This window comes from Sceloporus occidentalis, unplaced genomic scaffold (assembly GCF_023333645.1).
Source record: "Sceloporus occidentalis isolate IW3139 unplaced genomic scaffold, rSceOcc1.0.p SCAF_4, whole genome shotgun sequence".
Lineage (NCBI taxonomy): Eukaryota > Metazoa > Chordata > Lepidosauria > Squamata > Phrynosomatidae > Sceloporus > Sceloporus occidentalis.
In genome coordinates, this window is record NW_028316984.1 from 99916103 (window position 1) to 99939094 (window position 22992).

General features: G+C 39.3%; 1 protein-coding gene across 1 annotated transcript in view; it reads right to left on the minus strand.

The window, feature by feature from the left end:
* The window catches only part of LOC149314412 (otogelin-like), a 164617-nt gene that overhangs the window by 45028 nt on the left and 96597 nt on the right, over nt 1–22992 (minus strand). The window contains exons 33-38 of the mRNA XM_089523100.1: nt 16424–16541; nt 11610–11689; nt 6458–9924; nt 2995–3163; nt 1425–1570; nt 118–207 (exon numbers count right to left, since the gene is read on the minus strand). Coding sequence (XP_089379226.1) covers nt 118–207; nt 1425–1570; nt 2995–3163; nt 6458–9924; nt 11610–11689; nt 16424–16541 — 4070 coding nt within the window. The remainder of the gene's footprint in view (nt 1–117; nt 208–1424; nt 1571–2994; nt 3164–6457; nt 9925–11609; nt 11690–16423; nt 16542–22992) is intronic.

The following is a 22992-nucleotide window of genomic DNA, read 5'->3' on the forward strand; positions in this document are numbered from 1 at the left end:
GCTAGTAACTTTAGTTACTAGAATAACAATCAGCAACACTGTTACATGCATATAAATCCTAAGGATCTAGTATATGAATCAGGAATTACCGTTATAATAGAAGAAACAAAATATTACCTTTCTGTTTAAGCGGTCAATGATAATCTGATTAGATAAATATGTCAAATTCAGCATTGTCATACACAGATTAGTAGAGGATAAAATGCCCTGAATAACAAACAAGACAAAACAATAGTTTATTCTAAACAAACACTGTGCTAAAAATAGCACAGAATTATTACATAAATGTTGTGTTCTGACTGCAAAATATTATGTTCAACAGAAAATGAGCAAAAATGTCTGAAGTTGAAGGCTTTCATGGCCGGCATCCATAGTTTTTTGTGGGTTTTTCGGGCTATGTGGTCATGTTCTAGAAGAGTTTATTCCTGATATTTCGCCAGCATCTGTGGCGGGCATCTTCAGAGAATGCTTGCCTGGAAAGGATTGGGGTAAATATATACTGTGTGAACCTTGGAAGGCAGGAGTGATTTGCATGTGTATTGTTCTGATGCCAATGGCAGGCCTCAGGGTGGGAGGGTATGCAAAAGAGGATTAATGTCTGCTAGTGCTCATTGTCCTTGTAAACCTTCAAATGGTTTACAAACCAACGAAGAAAATCCAGCAAATGCTTTGCTCAGCCAAGGACCAGAGAGACCCTCTCACAGCCGCAGGAGTTCACCGCATACCATGCAGCTGCGGAAAAGTCTACATAGGGACCACCAAACGCAGTGTGCAAACAAGAATCAAGGAACATGAGAGATACCGCAGACTGGGCCAGCCAGAAAAATCATCATCAGCAGAACATGGCACAAACCATCCTGGGAATAAAATACTGTTTGAAAACACTGAAATTCTGAACCATGCCAACCACTACCATGTCAGGATGCACAGGGAAGCCATTGAAATCCAGAAACATCTGGATAATTTCAACCAGAAAGAAGAAACCCTTAAAGTGAACAAAATTTGGCTACCAGTCCTGAATAGTAGGAAAATGAGGACTCAGCAAATGCAAATGGGAAACCACTCAGAGTCAGGGGCTTTCCCAGCAGATAATGATCACCAATTAACAGACACTAATCCTCTTTTGCATACTCAAAAAACCATAGCAAAAATGTCTGTTGTTTGAGAATATCAAAACAATTATTTAAATGTCATCAAACTAGGAAATTCCCAGCTTCTATATTCTGTGGCCTTGGGTAGGATTACAGGTCTCTATAGTGAACTCCATTAACAATTTATTAATGTATAACAGAAGAGTAAAAGACAACAGTGCTTTCAGCCCTTCAAAGTGTAAAATGTAGTAAGATACAGCAGGTGATGCATAAGAAAATTGGATAGCATGAAGACATATTCTATGAACTACAACAAAATTTCAAATGATTTACCATATGAGTGTTTCTGCAGTCAGCAATATGGATGCTTATAGTCTCATCCTGAGTTTGGCTGACAATATAGGATGCTTCCTTAAATAAAGCCAGATAGTCCCCATCAAAGGTGATAAAACTCAAATCAGAGAAGAGTGTGCATCGACCTGATCAAACAGAATTATCAGTGTGCATTGACTTTTGCTGAGTTAATTCATTTATAAAATGAGGGGGGAAATCCAGTAAGAATAATTTACATTCCATGCTAAAATATCTTGCCTAGCTGACATAAGTTAGAAGGAAAATACTTAACATCTAACTCTAATACAAATAAATGCTTTTAAAACAGATTCCATATCAACATGTCAACACAAAGCTTCACAGTTCATGTAATTTATAAGTTTCTGTAATTTATTTACTTAGGGGAGAGACAGATAAATGCTTGTTCTTCAATACTGTGGTGTTATATTGTTTTTAATCACTTGTTGAATCTTTAAGAGGTATTTTCTTGGTAGCAATACCTGTGCCACAAACTCTATAAAAATGATGCTACTAGCAGAGTGCTATACAAATGTCTTATTTTAAATGTCTTCATTCTGCTGTTTTCTTTTTATTATAAATTTGATGGTTTCCAAATATATTTGGTTCTTCACCATTATGAGTTGGTTCCAGAATTACCTCTCCAAGAACAGAATAGGGATGGGAAGAATAGATAGATGAATAGTCTGACCCAGTATTAGTAAAAGTCATTTTCCTCTCTTTCCATGAGAAACAATTTGGATTTATCCTTCTGCTTCCTACAGTACTATGGCCCACTCTGGTCTAGTACTTCACAGAGTATTATAACCCATTTCTGGCCCTCCAGCAATCAAGCTCTCCAGAGCAGATTTTCAGGGTATACAAGGAACCACAGGGGAAATATTAAATCAGCAAGAATTTCATTGGCCTTCCTCTACTGCGAGTATCCCACACTCTAGGAACTCTGGATCCAACCCATTATGTTTATTGAATGAAGCCTCTACCTAACAGATACATAGGCACTCATTCTACTGAAAAAGGATGCTTCTAGCATTTTAGGGGAGAGAGAGAAAGAAAGAGAGGCACTCCCTCAAGTATTAAGATCCCAGACCATTTAGGGATTTAAATAACATTGCCAGCACTTTGGATTCAGGATGGAAACATCCTGGCAGCCAGTATGATTCCTTCGGAACAGATATTATGATATCTCCATGGAATTTCAGTGAGTAGTCTAGCTTCTACATTTTGTACTAGCTGCACTTTCTGAGTCATCTTCAAGGATAGCCCCACATAGAGTGTTGTTTTTTCTGATTTCATCATCCCACATCGCTGGATTGTTCCATTTGTTTAGTTCACTTCATTATTACATGTACAATCCCATTAGATGATGTTGATGTTAATTTCATTTTCTGAAACTGTTACTTAAAATACCTTAGGTCTATGGCAAGTAAGCTACTAACAACCCATAAATAAATCCCACCATCTGTTTCTATTACACAGATTCTTAGCCTGCTCACATATCCACATTTTTATTGGCTTAATGCTTTTTTAAAATAAATACTACAAGACTTACATGCACATTCCCATTTTGGACAGCATTTATCTCCATTAATCTGAACAGCAAATCCAAGAAATCCACAACTGGGTTGTGTTGCATTGTATGGACAGTTCTGTGATTTGTTAACTTGGATCAGTTGCCCATCTAAGCAAATGTGTTTTATGCATTCATTCTCCGTGATTGGCTAAGACATATTTAGAAAACACAGGTTACTATTCTTATCAAAATAACACTCAATAAAAGAATAAAAAGAATATTGAGAACCAGAGTTCGAATTCCTGCTCAGTCATAAAAACCCACTGGGTGACCTTGGGCAAATCACAGTCTCTCATCCTGAGACAATGGCGGGATACAGACGGGCAGGGGAAGACGTCTTGGAGGTGTATTCTGCTGAATACGGAGCCTCCAGACCACCCGCCCCGGGGGCGTGGCTCGGGTGATGGGGCTTCCACATGGGGGGTAGTGAAGACGCCTCACCTGGGGCCGTTTCTGACCCGCAGTTTCCAAACCGCCACCTCGGAGGACGCTGCAAAGAGAGAGGCAGCTTCTGCACGGGCGGCCAAAAACGGGGCTTTTTTTTTCTTTTGCCGGCTGGCGGATGCGCAGCTGCGCAGCTGCGGCGCTCAGCAGCGGCGGCAGAAAGCTTATGTGCACATTTAAAGCGCCCAAGCCCCTTTAAAACTTTTCCCTCGCCCTGCCCAAGAACAATAGTGGTCTCCTGCCAGCTGGTGATCAGCTGGTGTTGGCATCCTTGTCTGCTTGCACATTGCCAATGTCACCAGCATCATGGATGCCTCCTCTCCTTTGGTCCCCGCGCTCTTGCTGAATCTGCAATGCACAGCCACAGCTGTCGCCGCTGCCACCGCTGTCCCCCTGCCATCCCCCATCACCTCCCTTGTACATATGTAAATATTTAAAGTTTTAGGGGGGTTTATTGTTAGGTGAAAATGGCACAGGAATGTGTGTAGGGGTTCACTTTAAATTCCAAACTTTCCCCGATTCTAGCAGCGCATGCGTACATGTTGCTCTAGGGTTAGGGTTAGGGTTAGGGTTAGGGTTACGAGTCTTAAAATGCGCTGCAGCTGTGCTGCAGCTTCCACACCTGCATGGCAGCTGACGCTGCAATTAAAGCCTGACTGCAAACTGCACATGTTCCAGGACCCCGACTCATTATGTGACGCAGCAGACACGGAGCTTTTAAATGGGCAACTTAAATTAGCAGCGTAACAATTCTGGCGTACCGGTGCAGCAGCTTACAGACGGAGCTGTGCAGCTGCGCATCATACAGAAAAGAAGCGTGGAAAAGCAGCACCTTTTTAATGCCGCTTCTTCCCGCTTGGGGCGTGCGGGCGACGTGTTCATGGCGGCATTCAGGTAAGGGTCGTCTGAAGGCTCTACCTTCATGACGTCATGAACACACCCCTTTTTGCCCGTCTGTATCCCGCCATAGGCAAAGGCAAACCTCCTTTGAACAAATCTTGCCAAGAAAATTCTATGATAGAGTCACCTTAGGGTAGCCATAAATCAGAAACTATTTGAAGGCACACATCAACAACAAGAACAACAACAACAGGAACAGACCAGAAAAAAAACCAAAATAAAAAACCCTGGAATTTGTTCAGTGTCCCAAGCCAAAAAATGAAAAAGAAAAGAAAAGAGGACAAGAATGGGTGTAGTACTCATGAAAAGCACCCAGCATCCTACATTTTCAGCACACTATGTCAACAGAATTTAAAAGTAAAAGCTGGGAATTGCAGGTTTTCTTTCATACCATCCTGAACACATCTGATCTCATCCAAGTTCAGAAGCTAAAAAGGGACAGGACAGCTTAGTATTTGGATAGAAAACTATCCAATACCAGGGATCTAAGGTAGGACTAGCAATGAGTTCTGCTTGGAAGCCAGGCTAGCCATTTATGCCTGTCAGAATTAACAATACTGACCTAGATGATCTGACTAAATACTGGTCTAAATGGAACGATGGTCTGATTCAGATCTTGTTCCTATCATAGTCATTAAAATACCTATCCTGTTTCCATGGAGTGGGGATGGGGGTGGTGATGCCCCAGAGCAAGAGACAACCATATAACTCTGCTGTTTGGACTACTCCCCTATAGATTCAAACAGAATTAACTGTAAATCTATACACTGTTTTGGGAAGTCACTTAGTGACTGAAGTTGGTACTGCAAGTTTCACACAAATTGACATATTTAAATTAATTAAGAACAATTTTACAGAGTAAATATCATACTAACCATCACAATGTGTGTGGGGGACGGAGCAAGTTGGGCAAAAAAACAAAAAAACAAAACCCAGTTCCACTGTTCCTTCCACTTCTTTTGTTGTTGGTCAAATGAGGAGGAAGAAGTAGACTGGGAAAGAGCAGAATTTCAGAATGTGTGCTCCCAAGGCAGCCATGTTCTAATTAGGACTTGGTGTTCAAAGGCAGAGAAACTTAGGAAATGGACAGATATTGATAAGTGTCCATGCACAGAGGCTGAACTCTGTAAAGATTTTGAGAGTTTATGCTGCTTTCACAGGATTGTGAATAGGAAGTACAATGGACCCTTGTTATACGCTGGGGTTTGGTTCCAAGATCCCCCGTGTTTAACAAAATCCGTGTATGCTCGTCCCATTACATATAATGACATAGCAAAATTGTGTCCCTTATAAAAAATGGAAAATCAAGGTAAATTTATACTTTTTTGTAACATTTTCAAACCGTGTATGCTTAAATCCGTGTATAAGAAGGGCCGACTGTACCCTGTATCAGATCAAATAATTATAATGCAAGACACTGTCCACACAGTAACCAAACACTGGCAAAACCTTTCTTTATCTGTTATGTGTTAAATGGTTTAAAACTGTTTATTTGGGTCTTTAAAACTTTTAAAAATGTTTTCATTATCATGAATCAGTTTACTACATTATATATTAATCTGTTTTATAAACTGCTTTAGGCCAGTGAAATGTAGTGGTCTGAACATTGGACTACTACTCGGAAGATCAAGGTTCAATTCCCCACTCAGCCATAGAAACCCACTGGGTGACCTTAGGCAAGTCATGCACATTCAGCCCCAGAAAATCCTCTGACAGGTTCCCCTTAGAGTCACCATAAATTAGAAACAACTTGAAAAACAACAGCAACATCTTAGGTCCTAGGGGAAAGGGCAGGATATAAAACAAATAAATGTCAAGAAGCAAAACATGAAATTAATAGCATCTTCCCATTCACTCAACAACTAAATTAACTAAACAGTACAGTTACCCAATAAAATTGAAGGTATCTTTCCATTAAGTTGCATTCATAACTAATGTACTTTTATCTTTGTTCCTAGGGAAATGAATTAATTATGAGTAACTGGTCATTAACTACTTTCATATTCTGGTCTAATCTCTTTTAAAGTTTTCCATGTTGGTGTCCATTGCTACATCCTGTAGTATCAAATTCCACCGACTCTGTCTCACACTGACTCACACTGTCATATGAAGAACTCCCTTTAATCTGTTCTGAATGTCCCACATCCACATATAAAATATCTGAAGTAAGAAAGACATTAGCTATGTTACTCACTACACAAGTTGGCAGTGTTGCTGTTTCTCTAGATGGCATAAAAACTGATGCTTTAACTGCTGAGACAGTTTCTCCTGTGGTTAATCCTGAGGAATATTCTGTAGCACTATCAGAGATTTGTTTGGTAGATAAATACGAAAGAACAGGTGCAGTCACTGTAGCATTTTGATGTACTGGTGATATCAGTAAAGAGCTTGCCAAAGTAGTAGGCATTTTAATCACTGATGGCATCTTGGGTATTGTAGCTGGGACAGCAGAGGCAGGTGAAAGGTGTTTGGTGGTCAAAGGTGATACAGGAAGCTTTGTAACCAGTATTTGTCTGTCAGTTTCTGGTATTTCTGATGTGATACTCTTTGCTTCCAAAGCAACAGAAGACACTGAAAATAGGGATGCTGCAATGGATTCTCTTATTCCTGCTGTTTTCTCTGCTAATGATTTTGTAACACTTTGTGTTGTCAGACCACTTATTCCTAGGGGTGCTGATTCAGTTGTAGTTGTAAAATATGGGGTAGCTGGTGACACTCTAAGTGCAGGCAACATTGAACTATAAGAAATAGTAGACAGTGGCACTTGCTTAGATAAAATTGAAGTTTTATCTGTAACATTTTTGCTTCTTGATGTGACAGCTGTTGATACTACTGGGGTTAAAAGTACCCCCTCTTGTGATTCTGTTTGATTCACAACTGATGTTGCTGGTACTTCTAATATAAACAATGAAGGAGATGTTGCTTCTGATACATGGAAGAAAGTGCTAGATGGTGTGATTGCTGGAGAAGAAGTCATTACTTGCTTTGTGGTAGTTATGTCAGTTTTTAATTTTTCAACAACAGAGAACTCCTCTACTTTTTCCTTCATGGTAGATAATGGCAACAGACGTGTAATACCTTCAGAGGGAAAAAACACAGGTTTTTGGCTGAAAGTAAAGTCAGTAGCTTTTTCAGTTGATGTTAAAAATGTTGTCTGAAGAAACCCTGTATCATTTTTGGATGTTTGGCTTGCCTCTTTTTCACTTGTTAAAGGAGCTTCTGTTGGAAATAGAGAAGTCAGTGAAACAGATGAAGAAGCAACTGCTGGTGGCAAAGTACTTTTGAAGAGGGAAGACACAGTAAGCTTGACTGCTGATTCTGTTGTACTGAAAGCACTTTTGGGATGAATAATAGTCCTTGCCACTTCAGCTGGAAACTGATAAGCTCCTGTAGATCCCTTTGTTGTTAAGTACATTTTCAAAGTTGTTGAGGAATCATGCTTCTCTGTTGTTTGGGGTGCAAAATATGGAACAGTGGATTCCTCCTTCAAATCAGAAGAAGCCCCTGGAAATGTATGAGCAGAAAAAGTAGCCTTGGGACTAATATAGGATTTTGTTTTCTCAGCTGGCTGTTCTGCAGTGGCTGCTATTTCTTCTGTTAAAGTGTGTGGGAGAACTGTTGTCTCTGTCTTGTAGAAAGTGGTATGAAGTGTTGTTGGAGGAACAGGGATAGAAGAAGAAAAAGTTGACATTTCTGTGGTTGGTACTAATTCTTTGACAGTTGATGGCTGGCTGCTAAATTTAGTGTATGGGGATAAAGCAACACTGGTATCTCCTAAACCCTGCTTTACTGTCAGTTCTGAAGTTGGCCTTGAGGTTACTGTGGTCAGAAACTCCATTGTAAGGGGCACAGAAAACATAGCTGTACTCTTTGTTGTTACTGAATGAAGTGCAGCAGGTGTGGTAACTTTATCTTCAGGTGATGAAGACACAAGACTAGTGACTTTCTTTGACATTCCTGCTGTAGAAATGGGCATTAACAGAAAAGTAGTAGAAGGCTTTCTTGCATATGCACTAGTGGTTTTTTCTGACTCAGTTGTGCCAAGATATATCAGTTTTTTGGTATCAGCCATAGCATGCAGAGTAAATGGATAGCCAGTTGGTTCAGCTGGTTCAGTTATTTTAGTTACTAGTGGAACTGAAACAGTCATAGCCATGGCTTCTTTTGTAAAATCAGATGTCATTGTCACAGCATCAGAATCATGAGCAACACTCATCTCTGTTGTTTTCAGAGACAAAGGTGCTTTGTATTCTGTAGATGCCTTGTGGAAGACTGGAGTGTGTGTTGGTAATGCTGAAGGAGTGGTCATTTCAGAGCTTTCTTTTGTAGACAAAGGAGCATCTCTTATGGTATGAGATGAAACAGGGTAGTAAGTGTATAAAGCAGACACAGCCTCAGTCACATTTAGTTGTTTAAATTGTGAATATTCACTTGTCAATCCAGTTTGTAAAATTTCTTTCAACTTTGTTGGGAAAAGAGTATCAGATAACTGAGGAAGTTTGGAAGAATAGATAGCAGATTTTGAGGTAGTAGGTGAATACAGAGAAAAATATGAACTTGGTGGATATGTAATACTTGATGTTGTTTGTGCCATTTCTTTTTTAATGGTAGGAAACTGCAAACTACTTGGATGTGTAGGGATTGCAGTGGTAGTTAGTGGAAGTACTTGAAGTACTGGAATAAATATAGTCTTAATTCCTTCTTTGACTAAAGAAACAGTTGTTTTTGAGGTTTCTGAAGGAACTGGTTTAACAACTGTCTTTAGTGATGAAGTAGTAAATAAAGGAGAAAATGATGTTACAGTGACATTGGCAAGCATTACAAATGGCTGACTTGCATCCAGTTTTGTTCTACCTGAAGCTGTTGTTCTAGTGATTGTGGGAAAATAGGAAGAAGTTTCCAAAGATGGCAGTGTGGCTTTGGTTAAAAAATGACTTGTTCTTGATGTGACTGGGGAAGATAGTTTGCCTTCTGTAATACTTTCAAGTTTTCTTTCTGTTTCTTCTGTAGGGAAACTCTTAGCAACTACATCTTTTGTTTCTGATACTATATCAACTGTGGCTGGCAATTTACCATGTGTAACAATGGATGGAATTACAGTAACAGTTGGAATCTTACTTACTGCTTTGCTGATCATGGGAGTTGATGGGATCGACAAGATTGTTGTAATACCTGCCTGTTTACTAGGCAAAACACCTGTAACTAAATCAGCTGTTGGTGGTGAAGGAGTATCAACTAAAGAAGGGAGGCCAATATCTGATACTGAGTGTGAAAACACTGGCATTACACTTTTACCAAAGGTTGCCTCTGTTGAAACATTTGATGTTGGAGATGTGGCAAAACCTGTAATATTTGTCAACTGAAGAGTAGATAATTTAGTTTTCTCTGTTGTTGAAGTGAGTTGCCACTTGAATGCATGTGTTGTTTCTCTGTCTTTTAAGGATGGCCTTGGAGAAGAAGTTATTCCTTCACTTGGGATCACTGCAGAAGTTTCAAGAGCCCCAGGAGCTGCATGTGTCTTTAAAGTAGATAGCAGCATTTGAACTTCAGCCATAGGTTCAATGCCTGAAATAAGAGAGAGAGAGAGAAAATCTTATGTTTTGAACTAGTAATAATTTAGATTCAGAAATACAGTGGACCTTGGTATCCACTGGGGTCTGGTTCCAGGAACCCCTGTGGATAACAAAATCTGTGGATGCTCATTCCATTAAATACAATGACATAGTAAAACAATATCCCTTATACCATGGTATCCCATGGCAAAATGAAGGTTTGTTTTTTGGAACTTATATATTTTAAAAATATTTTCAAACTGTGGCTGCTTGAATCCATGGATACAGAGGGTTGGCTGCATTCACTGTGACAAGCAGATATGAACAAGTTATCTGCAGTGTGATTCTAAAATTTCTATTAGGAAGAAATGTCCACTACATTAAATGGAACTGTTAGCTTTGCAGAATTAGTGAACATTTTTTTAGTCTTAAAGTATGTCTTTCTTTTTTTAAAAAAATGCTTTGAAAAACAAAACAAGCTTAAATGTAAGTATGTCAAAGCACAGTTGAACATCAAGCTACAGGAAAAGAGATTTCACCTAAACTTTAGGAGGAATTTCCTAAAAATGAGAGCTGTTCGACAGTGAAACACACTTCCTCAGAGTGTGGTGGAGTCTCCTTCTTTGAAGGTTTTTAAACAGAGGCTGGATGGCCATCTGTTGGGGATGCTTTGATTGTGAGTTCATGGATGACCCTTGTGGTCTCTTCCAACTCTATGGTTTTATGGTTCTATCACAAAAACATATGTTTCAAAATGATTGTAATGACTGATTACATCTATAAAGTTTAAGTCTCCCATACCAAAAATGCTTGATACCAGAAGTGTTTTGGATTTCAGAATTTCGTTGTTTTATTTTGGAATATTTGCATATATTTAATAATAATAATAATAATAATAATAATCTCTACACAACACACCTCCAGGCTGCACCATTCAACACAGTACAACACACAAACTAACTCCACTATTAACATGTTTTTTTTTTAAAAAAACCACTTCCTCCCAAACAAAGGTCCCACAAGTATATATACTGTACTCCACACACTTCTGTGCCACCACCCTCTGAAGATGTCAGCCAGTTACCAGTGAAATGTTAGGAATAAATGCTTCCAGAACACAGCCGCACAGCCTGAAAAACTCACAGAAAACTATGGATGCCAGCCGTGAAAGCCTTCGACTTCACATTATGCTGGATATGTTTGGAAAAACCTAAGTCAAGCCCTGGTCAGCCATTAAGTTTACCAGGTGGTTTTTCTTAGCCTAACCTAATTTACAGTTTAGTTGTTGTGATGTGAAAATGGTATAACCTTATATAAATAGTTATAGTTACTTATAGTTATATATAACTTTCTTTGCTAGAAGGTAGGATGTAACTACAAATGAATTATTATTGTTATTATTATTATTATTATTATTATTACTATTATTTCATCACAGGGATCATCATACAGTTTTTTTTTTATCCCAGACCCTTTAGAAAGCCACTGTTTGACCCAAACTAGAATGGAGCAAAATTAGATGAGTTGAGATGGCCAGGAAGATGTAAGAACAGGGCCTAATTAGGCTCATGTGCAAATGTACAAAATATTAGGAAGGATTACAATCCTGGGGAACATGCTATTAGACTTCATTCCCATGTATAAATTTGAAATGACACCTTGAGACACAAGGTAATAAACAAAATGTGCTTAACATACAGTCTAGGAAGTAGACACATCTTTGCGTGACTTCATCCAGAACCATATTCAAAGGACACATGGGAACACAGCCTTCCACTCTAAAAGGAAAAAAAATTACTGATTATTCACACAACAACATACATTGAAACAAAATAGGACCAATATGAGCAACATTAAACACCTGGGTAACCATACTTGCATTGTACATAACCTGGCTTGAACTCCTTTGAGGTTAAGCTACTTTAAAATGGGTTTTGAACCACAGCCCTAATTTCTAAATCATTTAAGGTACAGGAACCTCTGGTTACTGTTCCCATTTTCCTAATTAGCTCACATATTGTGACTGATCTAATTTGCCATCCTGCTGAACTGAGCTAATTCATGAACGATGTGACATAACCTTTGGAACAAATGCATATGCTTGTCCAATGATGAATACTTCCATTTAGAACTGGCAGGAAGCCTTTACATACCTGTATAAAACTGTGTCACTTGTTTGTTTATACCAACACTAATGGCCCATCAGACTGCTAAAATTTTGCCTTGCATGGGAAAGCAAAAAGCAAGAACAGAAGTGATTAGTGAGCATGGAAAGGATAGGATCAAGGGCTGGATATTAGGGGTAAGATTCAATATCTCAGAAATTGATACTAGTTGTTAAAAATATTTTATAGCAGATCAGTCCTATATGCTGTTTATGTGTACCATCAAGTTGTTTCCAAATTATGGAAACCCTAAAGTGAACTTATCAGAGGGTTTTCTTGACAAGTTTCTTTAGAGAGAGTTTGCCATTTTCATCCCCTGAGGCTGAGAGCATGTGACTTGCCCAAGGTCAGGGTTTACATGGCCAAGCTGGAACCTGAACCCTGGTCTTCAAAGTCATAGTGCAGTGCTCAAACCACTACACCTTCTAATCTCTATAGCTCCTTCTTTCTGCCCTCGCTTCTCCATATCTTCAATCTCTCTCTCTCTCTACAGGCTCCTTCCCTTCGGACTTCAAACATGCTCTCATTTCCCCTATTCTGAAAAAAACTTCTCTTGACCCCTCCTCTTTGTCTAGCTATCGTCCGATTTCTCTTCTTCCCTTTCTTTCTAAGGTTTTGGAACAGGTTGTTTATTCTCGCTGTCTTGAATTTCTTGAAGCCAACTCCATTCTCGATCCCTTTCAGTCTGGCTTCTGCCCACGGCATTCTACAGAGCCAGCCCTCACCAAGATCTCAAACGATCTTTTACTGGCCAAGGCAAATGGCCTTTACTCTGTTGTCATCCTTCTTGATCTGTCTGCAGCCTTTGACACTGTTGATCACTCTCTTCCAGTTGATATACTTTCTGACCTTGGGTTCTCAGACTCTGTTCTCGACTGGTTTCGATCTTATTTGTCTGGCAGATCTTTTGCAGTGGTTGCTGGCAGTCAGACTTCTTCTCCTGTTCTCTTATCTGTTGGAGTTCCCCAGGGCTCTGTTCCATGTCCCCTTCTGTTTTCTCTCTCCACACTGTCCTTAGGTAAACTCATTAGCTCTTTTGGTTTTTCCTACCATCTGTATGCCGATGACACCCAGTTGTATTTTTCCACCCCCGACCTTTCTCCAAGGCTTGAACAGCAAGTTTCATCATGTCTCACAGCTGTCTCACAGTGGATGCGCCATCGGTGTTTGAAGCTCAACATGTCCAAGACGGAGCTTCTTTTCTTTCCTCCTAAGCCCACCCTTCAACACTCCTTTTCTGTCTCTGTGGACAACATTTCTATTCAACCAGTCCAGCAAGCCCGCAGTCTTGGTTTCATCTTTGATTCTTCTCTGTCGTGTATCCCTCAGATCCAGACCACAGCCAAGGCTTGTAGATTCTTTTTGTACAATATTGCTAAAATACAACCTTCTCTCTCCACCTCTACTGCCAAGATCCTGGTCCATGCCCTAGTGGTCTCACGACTTGATTACTGTAACGTCCTCCTGGCTGGCCTTCCTCTTTCTCACCTCCGTCCTTTAATCTCTGTTCAGCATTCAACTGCACACATTATCACATCCACCCACCGCTCTGACCACATCTCTCCTGCGTTGGCATCCCTTCACTGGCTCCCTCTCCCTTTCTGCATTCAGTATAAGCTCTTGCTGTCGACATTTAAAGCCCTCCATGGGCTGGCCCCTCCTTATTTATCAGACCTTCTTTCTCCTCACCTTCCCACTAGGGCCCTCCGTTCTGGTAGTCAAGGTCTGCTGTCCCAGCCCAGGATTTCCTCTCGGATTCGCCCCTTTTCACTCGCTGCCCCTCACTCCTGGAACCTTCTTCCCCCACGAGCAAGGGCCATCACTTCTTTAACCAGCTTCAAAACAGAGTTGAAGACCATCCTGTTCAGAGAAGCGTTCCCAGGCATTGCATAATTGTCGCTTGCTATTTGATGTTCTTTTGGTGCCTGTTTTATCGAACCATTTCCTGTATTGCTATGTACTTTATATGTATTAGCCTACTAGCCCCACCACTTTTCCCTTCTCCTTTTATGCCATGTCTTTTTAGATTGTAAGCCTGAGGGCAGGGAACCGTCTAATTAAAAAGATTGTATGTACAGCGCTGTGTACATTTACAGCGCTTTATAAATAAAGGTTAATAATAATAATAATAATAATAATAATAATAATAATACACCATGCTGGCTAACCAGTCCTATATATGTTTATCCATTGACTAAGTGAAGCTTTCTCCAGGTAAGCATATATAGGATTGAAGCCTTACTTAGGGACCATACATCATTCTTCAAAAACCCGAAAAATTACTGCAATTACTTCTAGGGAACTCTGGGGCACTAAAATCCAAAGAAACCACTTACATTTTTGTTATGGTGTACCTTCACGAGTTTTCTGATATATGGTGATGCTAAGGCAAACCTATCTTAACATTTTCTTGGCAAGATTTGTACAGAGAGGGTTTGCCATTGTGGCTGAAAGAGTGTGACTGGTCCAAGGTCACCTAGTGGGTTTCCATGGCCATGCAAGGATTTCAACCTGGTTCCCCACAGTCCTAGCCCAACACTCTAACTGCTACACCACACTGGCTCCTACTTGCATACTGCTACTTGTATACTGCTATAATTATGATAAATCTGTCTTCTTCCTGTATGAAAATATAATTGTTTTCAATATGATTGCGGAAATCTGTTTGCTTTCTTTCCTCTTTACACAACAGGGGGAAAAAATAACACAATAAAACGTTCTTGTTTGACTAGCCTCAGTATGGGCAAGGGAGAAAGGTCATGAGAACTAACCTAAACTAAGGCCTTTTTCCTAGATTATATGAACCACTGGAATGGAAAGATGTATTAAAATGAGATGAGGGAGCCTTTGGAGAAATAATTTAAGTAACAGACATTATTATTACTATTACTATTATTATTATTATTATCATCATCATCATTATTAAATGGAATCCACTAATCTGTTACAAATGAGTGACCTAGAGATATGCATTCTTGACTGCTTCATATTGATAATCTCTACACTGAAAGTCCACCACTCCCCACTTAACTGGGGGCAGCCTCTGTGATCCATGATGGTCTACTCCCCTGTTGATAAGCTGACATTTTCCCACTTTCCCCTGTGAGCTATCTCCAGCAGGTACCCTGCTTCTCCCCGTCGCATTGGAGATCACTCACAGGTAGGTGTGGGAATGTCCAAATTGATAGGAGAACAGAACTCCAATGATCACAGTGGCTGCTGGCTGGTAAATGGAGATTGGGGAAATCAGGTTAGGATTCACTTTGTAGCTACATAACTATAGAAAACACACATTCTTAATTTCCCAAGAGGATTCTGGCTATACATTTTCTCCTCATTTCTTGAATGTATTTTTCTAAGCATCCTGAACTATTGAAATATGAAAGTTATGTTCTCTTGCCATCAAGGACATAGCCAGGATTTTGGGAAGGAGGGAGTCCAGACTAAGTGCCACCATTATAATGGGGCTTGGGTGTGGCGGTGCAGCAGCACACACCATTCATTTTATCTAACGGAAGGGGGGGTCCGGACCCCAAGAAACCCCCCCCCCCTTGGCTACGTCCCTGTTGCCATTAAGCTCTCTTTTTCCTTCACATACAGATGAGGAAAGTTCGCCATATATACAGGCAATGCATACTTGTAGTGTTATTGCAATAAGGAGAAATACTTCCCCCTGCAATAACATTAGACAAGGTGATTTTAAAAAATGGTGCAAAAGTAAAGCTGTTCCTATTCAGTTTTGCATCATTCTTTTTGAATCACCTGTTATATGTCTGGGCAATTAATCTGGTCCCATAGGAATATGGTGATATATTAACATACTAATAAACAAACATAGTTTAACAACAAAAAACTAAACAGGCATAACTGCAAATATGAATTCATAGACATAGCAAAAGTCTGGAAAATCAGTATGCAAAAGAATCCTGAAACCAACTGAACGGCAGAAGTTACTTCCTCAGATACAAATATGAAAACGCACATTGGATCACTAATTAAAAGTTGCAGTATATCCCTTCACATAGTGAGTGGAGTGCTGCTGTTCAGAGTGCCTAGCAGCCTGGAACAGGAAGGGTATAAAGCTGCTCAGGTCTCTTGGGGCTGGAGTTCAGGACTGGAGATATTTTATAGATTCAAAGACTGAATGTGTGGGCTCAGGACTTTCCAGAAGCGGAAATGCTGGTGAATAAAACAAAACATATTCCCAGAACTTGGGAGTAGTGGGTCCCACACCTGTCTTCCCTTTGTTCCTCTTCTGAAACATTCATATTTAGTGTATGTGCAAGAGAGAAGGGGATTAATTGCATGGAATACGATATTTAAGATATAAAAATGGTCAGTACTTACTTTGGGACACTCTGACAGCGTTCTGCCAAGGGATCTCTGCATGTTTTGAAACAAGGGCTTGTGCAAACATCATAGCGCCACTCACAGGTAGAGTGAGTTAAAAATTTAAACTTGGTATCTAAAATAGAATTGTGAGAGTTTTATTTTTTGAATAAACATACATATACCAACAAATTCTAGCTTCTCAGATTCTTTAATTCCCAGAATGAGTAGGCATACTTATATCTCAAACTCCATGTAATAGCAGTATGTTTGCTATTTATCCTTCTGTCCTTTAAGTAATTTAAAAAATGACATAGTCCCCAAATAACATAAGCAATAAGGCACTCTCTTAATCTTAGGCTGGTATCATCTATTAGATGGCAGCATGTTTACCAGTAAATAATACTTCCTTGTGGTCTGAAGAAATGTAATTTATACTGTGGATATGTTTCATTGTTTAAAATAAACAAACCAATCTCCCTATCAGTTGTTCCAGGAAAGTCATCACTAGTGGCTACTTACAGTATGATCTATATTGATCACAAATATTATAGCACACAGAGCACCCTTGAAGCAATCAGCAAAGACGACACAGCTTAAGATGTTTAAATATTTGAAGGAAAGTCATACTGAGGAGGGAACGAGTTTGTTTTCTGCTGCTCCAGAGAACAAGACCCGGAACTATGGATGCAAACTACAGGAAAAGAGATTCCACCTAAACATTAGGAGGACCTTCGTGACAGTAAGGGCTGTTCGACAATGGAACACACTCCCTCGGAGTGTAGTGGAGTCCCCTTCCTTGGAGGTCTTTAAACAGAGGCTGGATGGCCATCTGTCGGGGATGCATGGCAGGGGGTTGCACTGGATGGCCCTTGCGGTCTCTTCCAACTCCACAATTCTATGATTCTATGATGAAAAGTCTGGGAGAATGTAAAGGTCTTTGCCTGGCACTAAAATGGCACCAAAATAGGTACCATGTGAACTCTCTTGAAGAAAGGATTCCACCACCATAGGACCACTACTGAGAAGACCCTTTTTGCTGGTAGCAGCACACATTCAATAGAAGTAGTAAGTTAGAGAAGGGCCCTGGGAAAAGATTCTGGTGCACAGTTATGCACACTCCATGTAGTTTACACTACTTCTGATAAATACTTCAGGTAGCTTTAAATTTCTGCAGAGCTTTTTAGCTTAGAATTGCTTTAAACTGAATCTAGAAATGAAGGTAGAGGATGATCATAAACTGTCTTAGTTTACAGTATTGTGTCATTATTTTAGCAGTGTCTTTAAAACTAGATAACAGAAGTTATTAAAATACTGTTTGCACTTATGTATAATACAGACTCAGAGCTAAACTTAATAAATCTCTTCAAAATGTAGAAAATACCAACCAACTTTAGATGCTGTTAAGTGGATGTATGAAAAATATAACAAAAAAAGGAAAATCTTTTGTTATGTCTTTGGATTTATTGTATTTTGCATATAAAGAGTCCACCCAATAAAGTTGGGTTGAGAAACAAAACTCCACATTCAACATTTCAAATGTTGTTGTCTTTTTCTCCAGATTTTATCATGAAAACACTTAAGGTTTATTTTTAGAATGTATTTTGCTAGTTTCTAAAGGAAAAGTAACATACAACTTCAATTTACTAAAACAACTAGAAGAAAGGCTAGCATGGGTAATACACACACACACATATATACTTCTCCACATCCCAGTGCTTACATTTATATTTGATGTTTTCACTACGAGTATTTGTCTCATTAACAAGATTATTACCTGAAAGTTCTGTTTATCTGATATTGTGCAGTCTACCTGCCTCCCTTGTGTATGAGGATGATCATGCCAACTGTTGAATGTAACCTAAACACTGACAATCAGACACTGTTTTCCATTGCATCTGGTGACAGCTGGCTAGCTTAAGGGGGACAGAGTTGTATGTATGGCAGAAGTGGCTCTGTCCTATAAGACCTTGTAACTTCTTCGCATCCAGCATATAGTACTGAGCAAAGCCTGGATCATTCAGGTCATATAACACTGTTGTAGATCTAAAACTGGAAGAAGCAACCACCATTTGTAATGACTGCAGAAAACATCGGAAAATGGTGGGAAATCTTGGGACTTCTCAACACCTCATAAGACAGATGCACAACTGACCATGAGTTTCCATGGATGCCCTCAAATTGCACTTTACTGAACAAGGTTATGGTTATGTCTCTGAGTGATCCAACACAGAGTTCTTTTATGTTTGTCTCAGTTGGAAGGAATGTTTTCATGTTACAAACACAGCAACTTAGGTGGCTGCTACTATTTATTTATAGTATACAGCAATCCCAGCTGAGTTTCAAGTGCCTATGAAAGAATTCACTTTCTTCACATATGAAAGTACAACAGTTTAACTTGACTCCCTGTCTGATGGTAGCCTGTTTAGAGGGTGACACAGAGAATTCTATACACAATGCAATATACATGGGACCTAGAAGGATACAGAGATCCCTAAGAATTACAGAATAAATATTTTGTGGTCTCTTATGAAAAGCCACTTTAAAAACATGCAAAAATCAAATTTATGGTATCACATTATACCATAACAAGCAAGAAAGCATAGCTTTCAAAACATACCATTTCAGAATGCTAGCACCTGTACAGGTCAGCTCCCCATGAATATTAAATACAGGAAAGAGCCTCTTTCAAACCCCATCTCACCAGCCCAAACTCACTGATCCCATCTCATAATTTAGCCGATTGCAACAACTGTTCAGTAAATGCTGTGGCAAGTTTCCAGTCTAAAGTGGCAGGCATCTCTTCCATTCTCATACACAAAAGGGTACCAACTCATGGGTACCAGGCTTACTTGTTCTTTATACATGATTCAAAGGGCTTGTTTGGGGTTTGTTTTGATTACACACTTAACCATAAATCTGGCATGATGCCATCAGACTTCCCTTTCTCAAAATTTTTCTTGAAATGGGAGGGAAAAAATGATGTTGTGGAGGCTATGTGACAGTGGAGGATTCAACATTAAAATCTCCTTTCAGTTTGGGATGCACAAGATCATTGCCATTTCTAATGTGAACTACAATTTGCAAGTGAAAGTTTGGGGAATTTGAGACAGCATAGTTGAAGTAGAACTATTCTTTGCTCATCAGTGAGGAAATGGCATTTGGCATATTCTCCATGGTACACCCTCTTTCTATTATTAGTTTGCATGTCACCTGGGGCAATGAATTGGAAGCCAGTTCCACAACTGAGTCACACCTCAAATGTATCCCAGGCAAAAAACAAGTTTTGTCACTATAAGTGGAATCCCCTAACTAGAACATTTAAAATTGATGGGCAAACAATAATGAAATTCCTATATAGATGAAAGTCATTTGGAATAAAATAAATGCAATCTTTTACAGCTGTCTCTTCCTCTTGATCATGGCATTAATTTGCATCAATTTTCTTATAATCAGTATAATTTCAACTTATGCGAAAAAAATTAAAGTATCATATTTTACTCAGAACAGCTATCTACTGATGGGATGTGGCTCAGTGGTAGCCCTATGATCTACCTGCAAAAAGTCTCAGATTGAATGCCTGGCATCTTGAAATACCTTAGGAAGCATAACTAGGTAAGTTCCTTTGTAATGGTATAACAATGCCATTATTAGCATACACATACCTCTGTTTAAAAAGCCTGATAAAGATGCTCCTTTCTGCAAACTCAGCCCCTGCCCAATTTTCCCTCTCATCCTCTGACTATCTGGAATTTTTTAGCAGCTTCAGCATTAGGATGGTGTTTGTTGGAAAATTTCAGTATTCTCTCTTCCGTCATTCTTTGCTATTTAGAATAAGTGGGATTTAATAATAATAATAATAATAACAACAACAACAACTTTATTACAGCCATTTGGCCAGCACAAATAAGTGGGATTTTAGAACCAGTGAGAATGTCCTGCATGTAAAATCCTGCTATCTCTCCTCATTTAAAACCTCCCATTTGCTCAGTACAAGGATTGAATTACATGGTAATAAATACCTTTTGTCACCTACTAAACAAATCATGTGAATCAGGTAACTTCCTTTTACATAAATAGGTTTTTCTCTCCCTGTTTGGTCGCTATTTCCCTCCTCCCAAATAGGAAAGATGGTGAAATCAAAAGCTTTTTTCTTTTCCTAATCTATTCCTTAGCTAACATATTCAAGGGTAGCCATGTTGTACAAATAGCAAAATACAATAACATCCAAAATCCACAAAACAGTGATAATTTATTTGGCCAAATAAAGCTATCACTGTTTTATTCATTAACCAGTTATGATGCTTCCTCATGCGTATGTAGATTCAGCCATCAGTAAACTTTTCATTAATTGTTTGGTTTTTGATTCAGTTTCAGTTCTCAGAGAAGCAGTGGCAGATTGAGACACTTTGCAATTTTTCATTACTCTGAAAATGGAGGCTAATCTCTAGCAAGATTAGCTATGATTTTTAAAATACATTTAATTTTTTGGGGAGAAAATGTAATTCTAATTTAGCAATCTACTGTAGTCTACCATATTCCTGAAATTGTCATGGTAGTAGCAACTGCTCTGAAAATCCATGCCTGAGCATCAAAACAGAGAGAAAATGGGGAAGAAGATAAACCTAAATGTATTTACATGTGCCTAGTTTCATGGATTAAAATAAAAATTTGGTGTGATTTGATGGTTTTAATAAAGTTTAAGAAAAATGTTAAAAGAATTTTAACATTTAAATTTTAAAATTTGTTTTGTTAAAAAAAAAAACTTTCTCCTCCCATTGAGCCTTACCCCGCTCACACCTTCTCTTCAGTGTTTTAAAGGAATGCAGGCAAACACTACAGCCCGTTTCTGCCAAAAAACAGATGTTTCGGGAGCAGTGGTGTCACCCCTCCTGAAGGTGTCACCTGGTGCGACCCACACTTCACACATCCTCCTGATAATGCACTTGCACTATAAGACATTGTGATGTAAATTATTAAAATTGGAGGTTTTCAGGTCAGAAATAATATGACTTGGTTTCTATACATGGAAACTCCACAGCAGGCCTATCTGTATATAAGGGCATTTAAGAAATGCTCAAGAAATGGTATCTAGGAATATGCAGGACACCAAGAAAGAGGTCACAGTCTCATTTCTTACAGCGTGCGTCAGTCACTCATGTGCCTTATGGCATTTACACAGTCCGTTACGAACAGTGTGAGCACAACTAACAACTTACAAGTCTAGGCTCCCTGTTTACTGGGGACCCTATTTTTGCTCCTATGTCATTGATAAAGAGGGAAGATGATGCCCAGCTCATCTAGGCCTCATGGTAGACCAGTGTAGTGGCTACTACAGCATGCTGAGAACTTCCTATTCGTGAGAATCAACTGACATTGCCAGCTTGCTCACCAGGGGGCAACAGGGTATATGTAGGCTGGGTGGACCTTGGAAGGCTGTTGCCACTTATGGTCCATCCAGCTTGCATATAAAGATGGCTTGCCACATTCTCTGGATTCTTTCTCAACATGGAGATTCCCAGCAGCATTTATGTGAAATCAGATGCTGCAAACTAGGAATGACATGTACCTAGCTATGATGGATTCTAATGTAAGTTAACAAGCCATAGTTATGAAATATTAATTAGTGTTATATAGCCTTCTAGGAGCCAGTGTGGTATAGTGGTTTGAATGCTGGGCTACGACTTTGGAGACGAGGGTTCAGTTCCCCACTCAGCCACGAAACTCACTGGGTAACCTTGAGCAAGTCACATGCTCTCGGCCTCAGGAGAAGGCAATGGTAAACCTCCTCTGAACAAATCTTGGTAGGGTCACCTTAGGGTCACCATAAATAAAAAATGACTTTAAAGCACACAGCAACAACAAAAATAGCTTTCTATCTCTAATATCAGAAGAAGCTATTCTAAAATTAAAGGCATATTATAGAAAGCAAACACTCTAGGGCACAGGTTCTGATTGAGTCAGTCTTCCCCAATGGCTCAAAATACCCTGAGCAACTTCCTGATAAACTCTATTGAGTCTCTAAATATTGGCAAATTGCTGGTGCAGTGTCCACGTGTAATCTAAGAGTATGTAAATGGCAGAGATGCAGTTTCCAGAAATTTTAAAATTATGCAAGTCTGAAATTTATCAGAGGACAATAATGCAGCGAATTGATTTACACTGAGGTTAGGGGAACATTCTGACATGATATCACCATTCACAAGGAAGTGTGACACCCACTCATATGACATTTGGATGGTTGCTATTGCTGATGACCTTTAATGGCATAGCAATGCCAAAAGGCCCTTATAACACCACCTACTGGCATCTAAGAGGACTAACTGAAAGAAAGAAGTTGGCAACAAATAGTTTATGAAAGCTCATACTGCCAACTTTTCTTTCAGTTAGTCTCCTATTCTCCTATTCTCTTATCTCTGTAATGGACACAGTCCCAGACTATATGGTCTATATGGGCTACAGTATTCAGAACTCCACATACTTCCCAAAATCCATTCCTGCCCATCCAATAATGAAAAGATTACTACATGCTGCATGGTTCCCTATGGACACCCAGTTAGAAAACTGCTGTGGTTAAAAATGGTAAA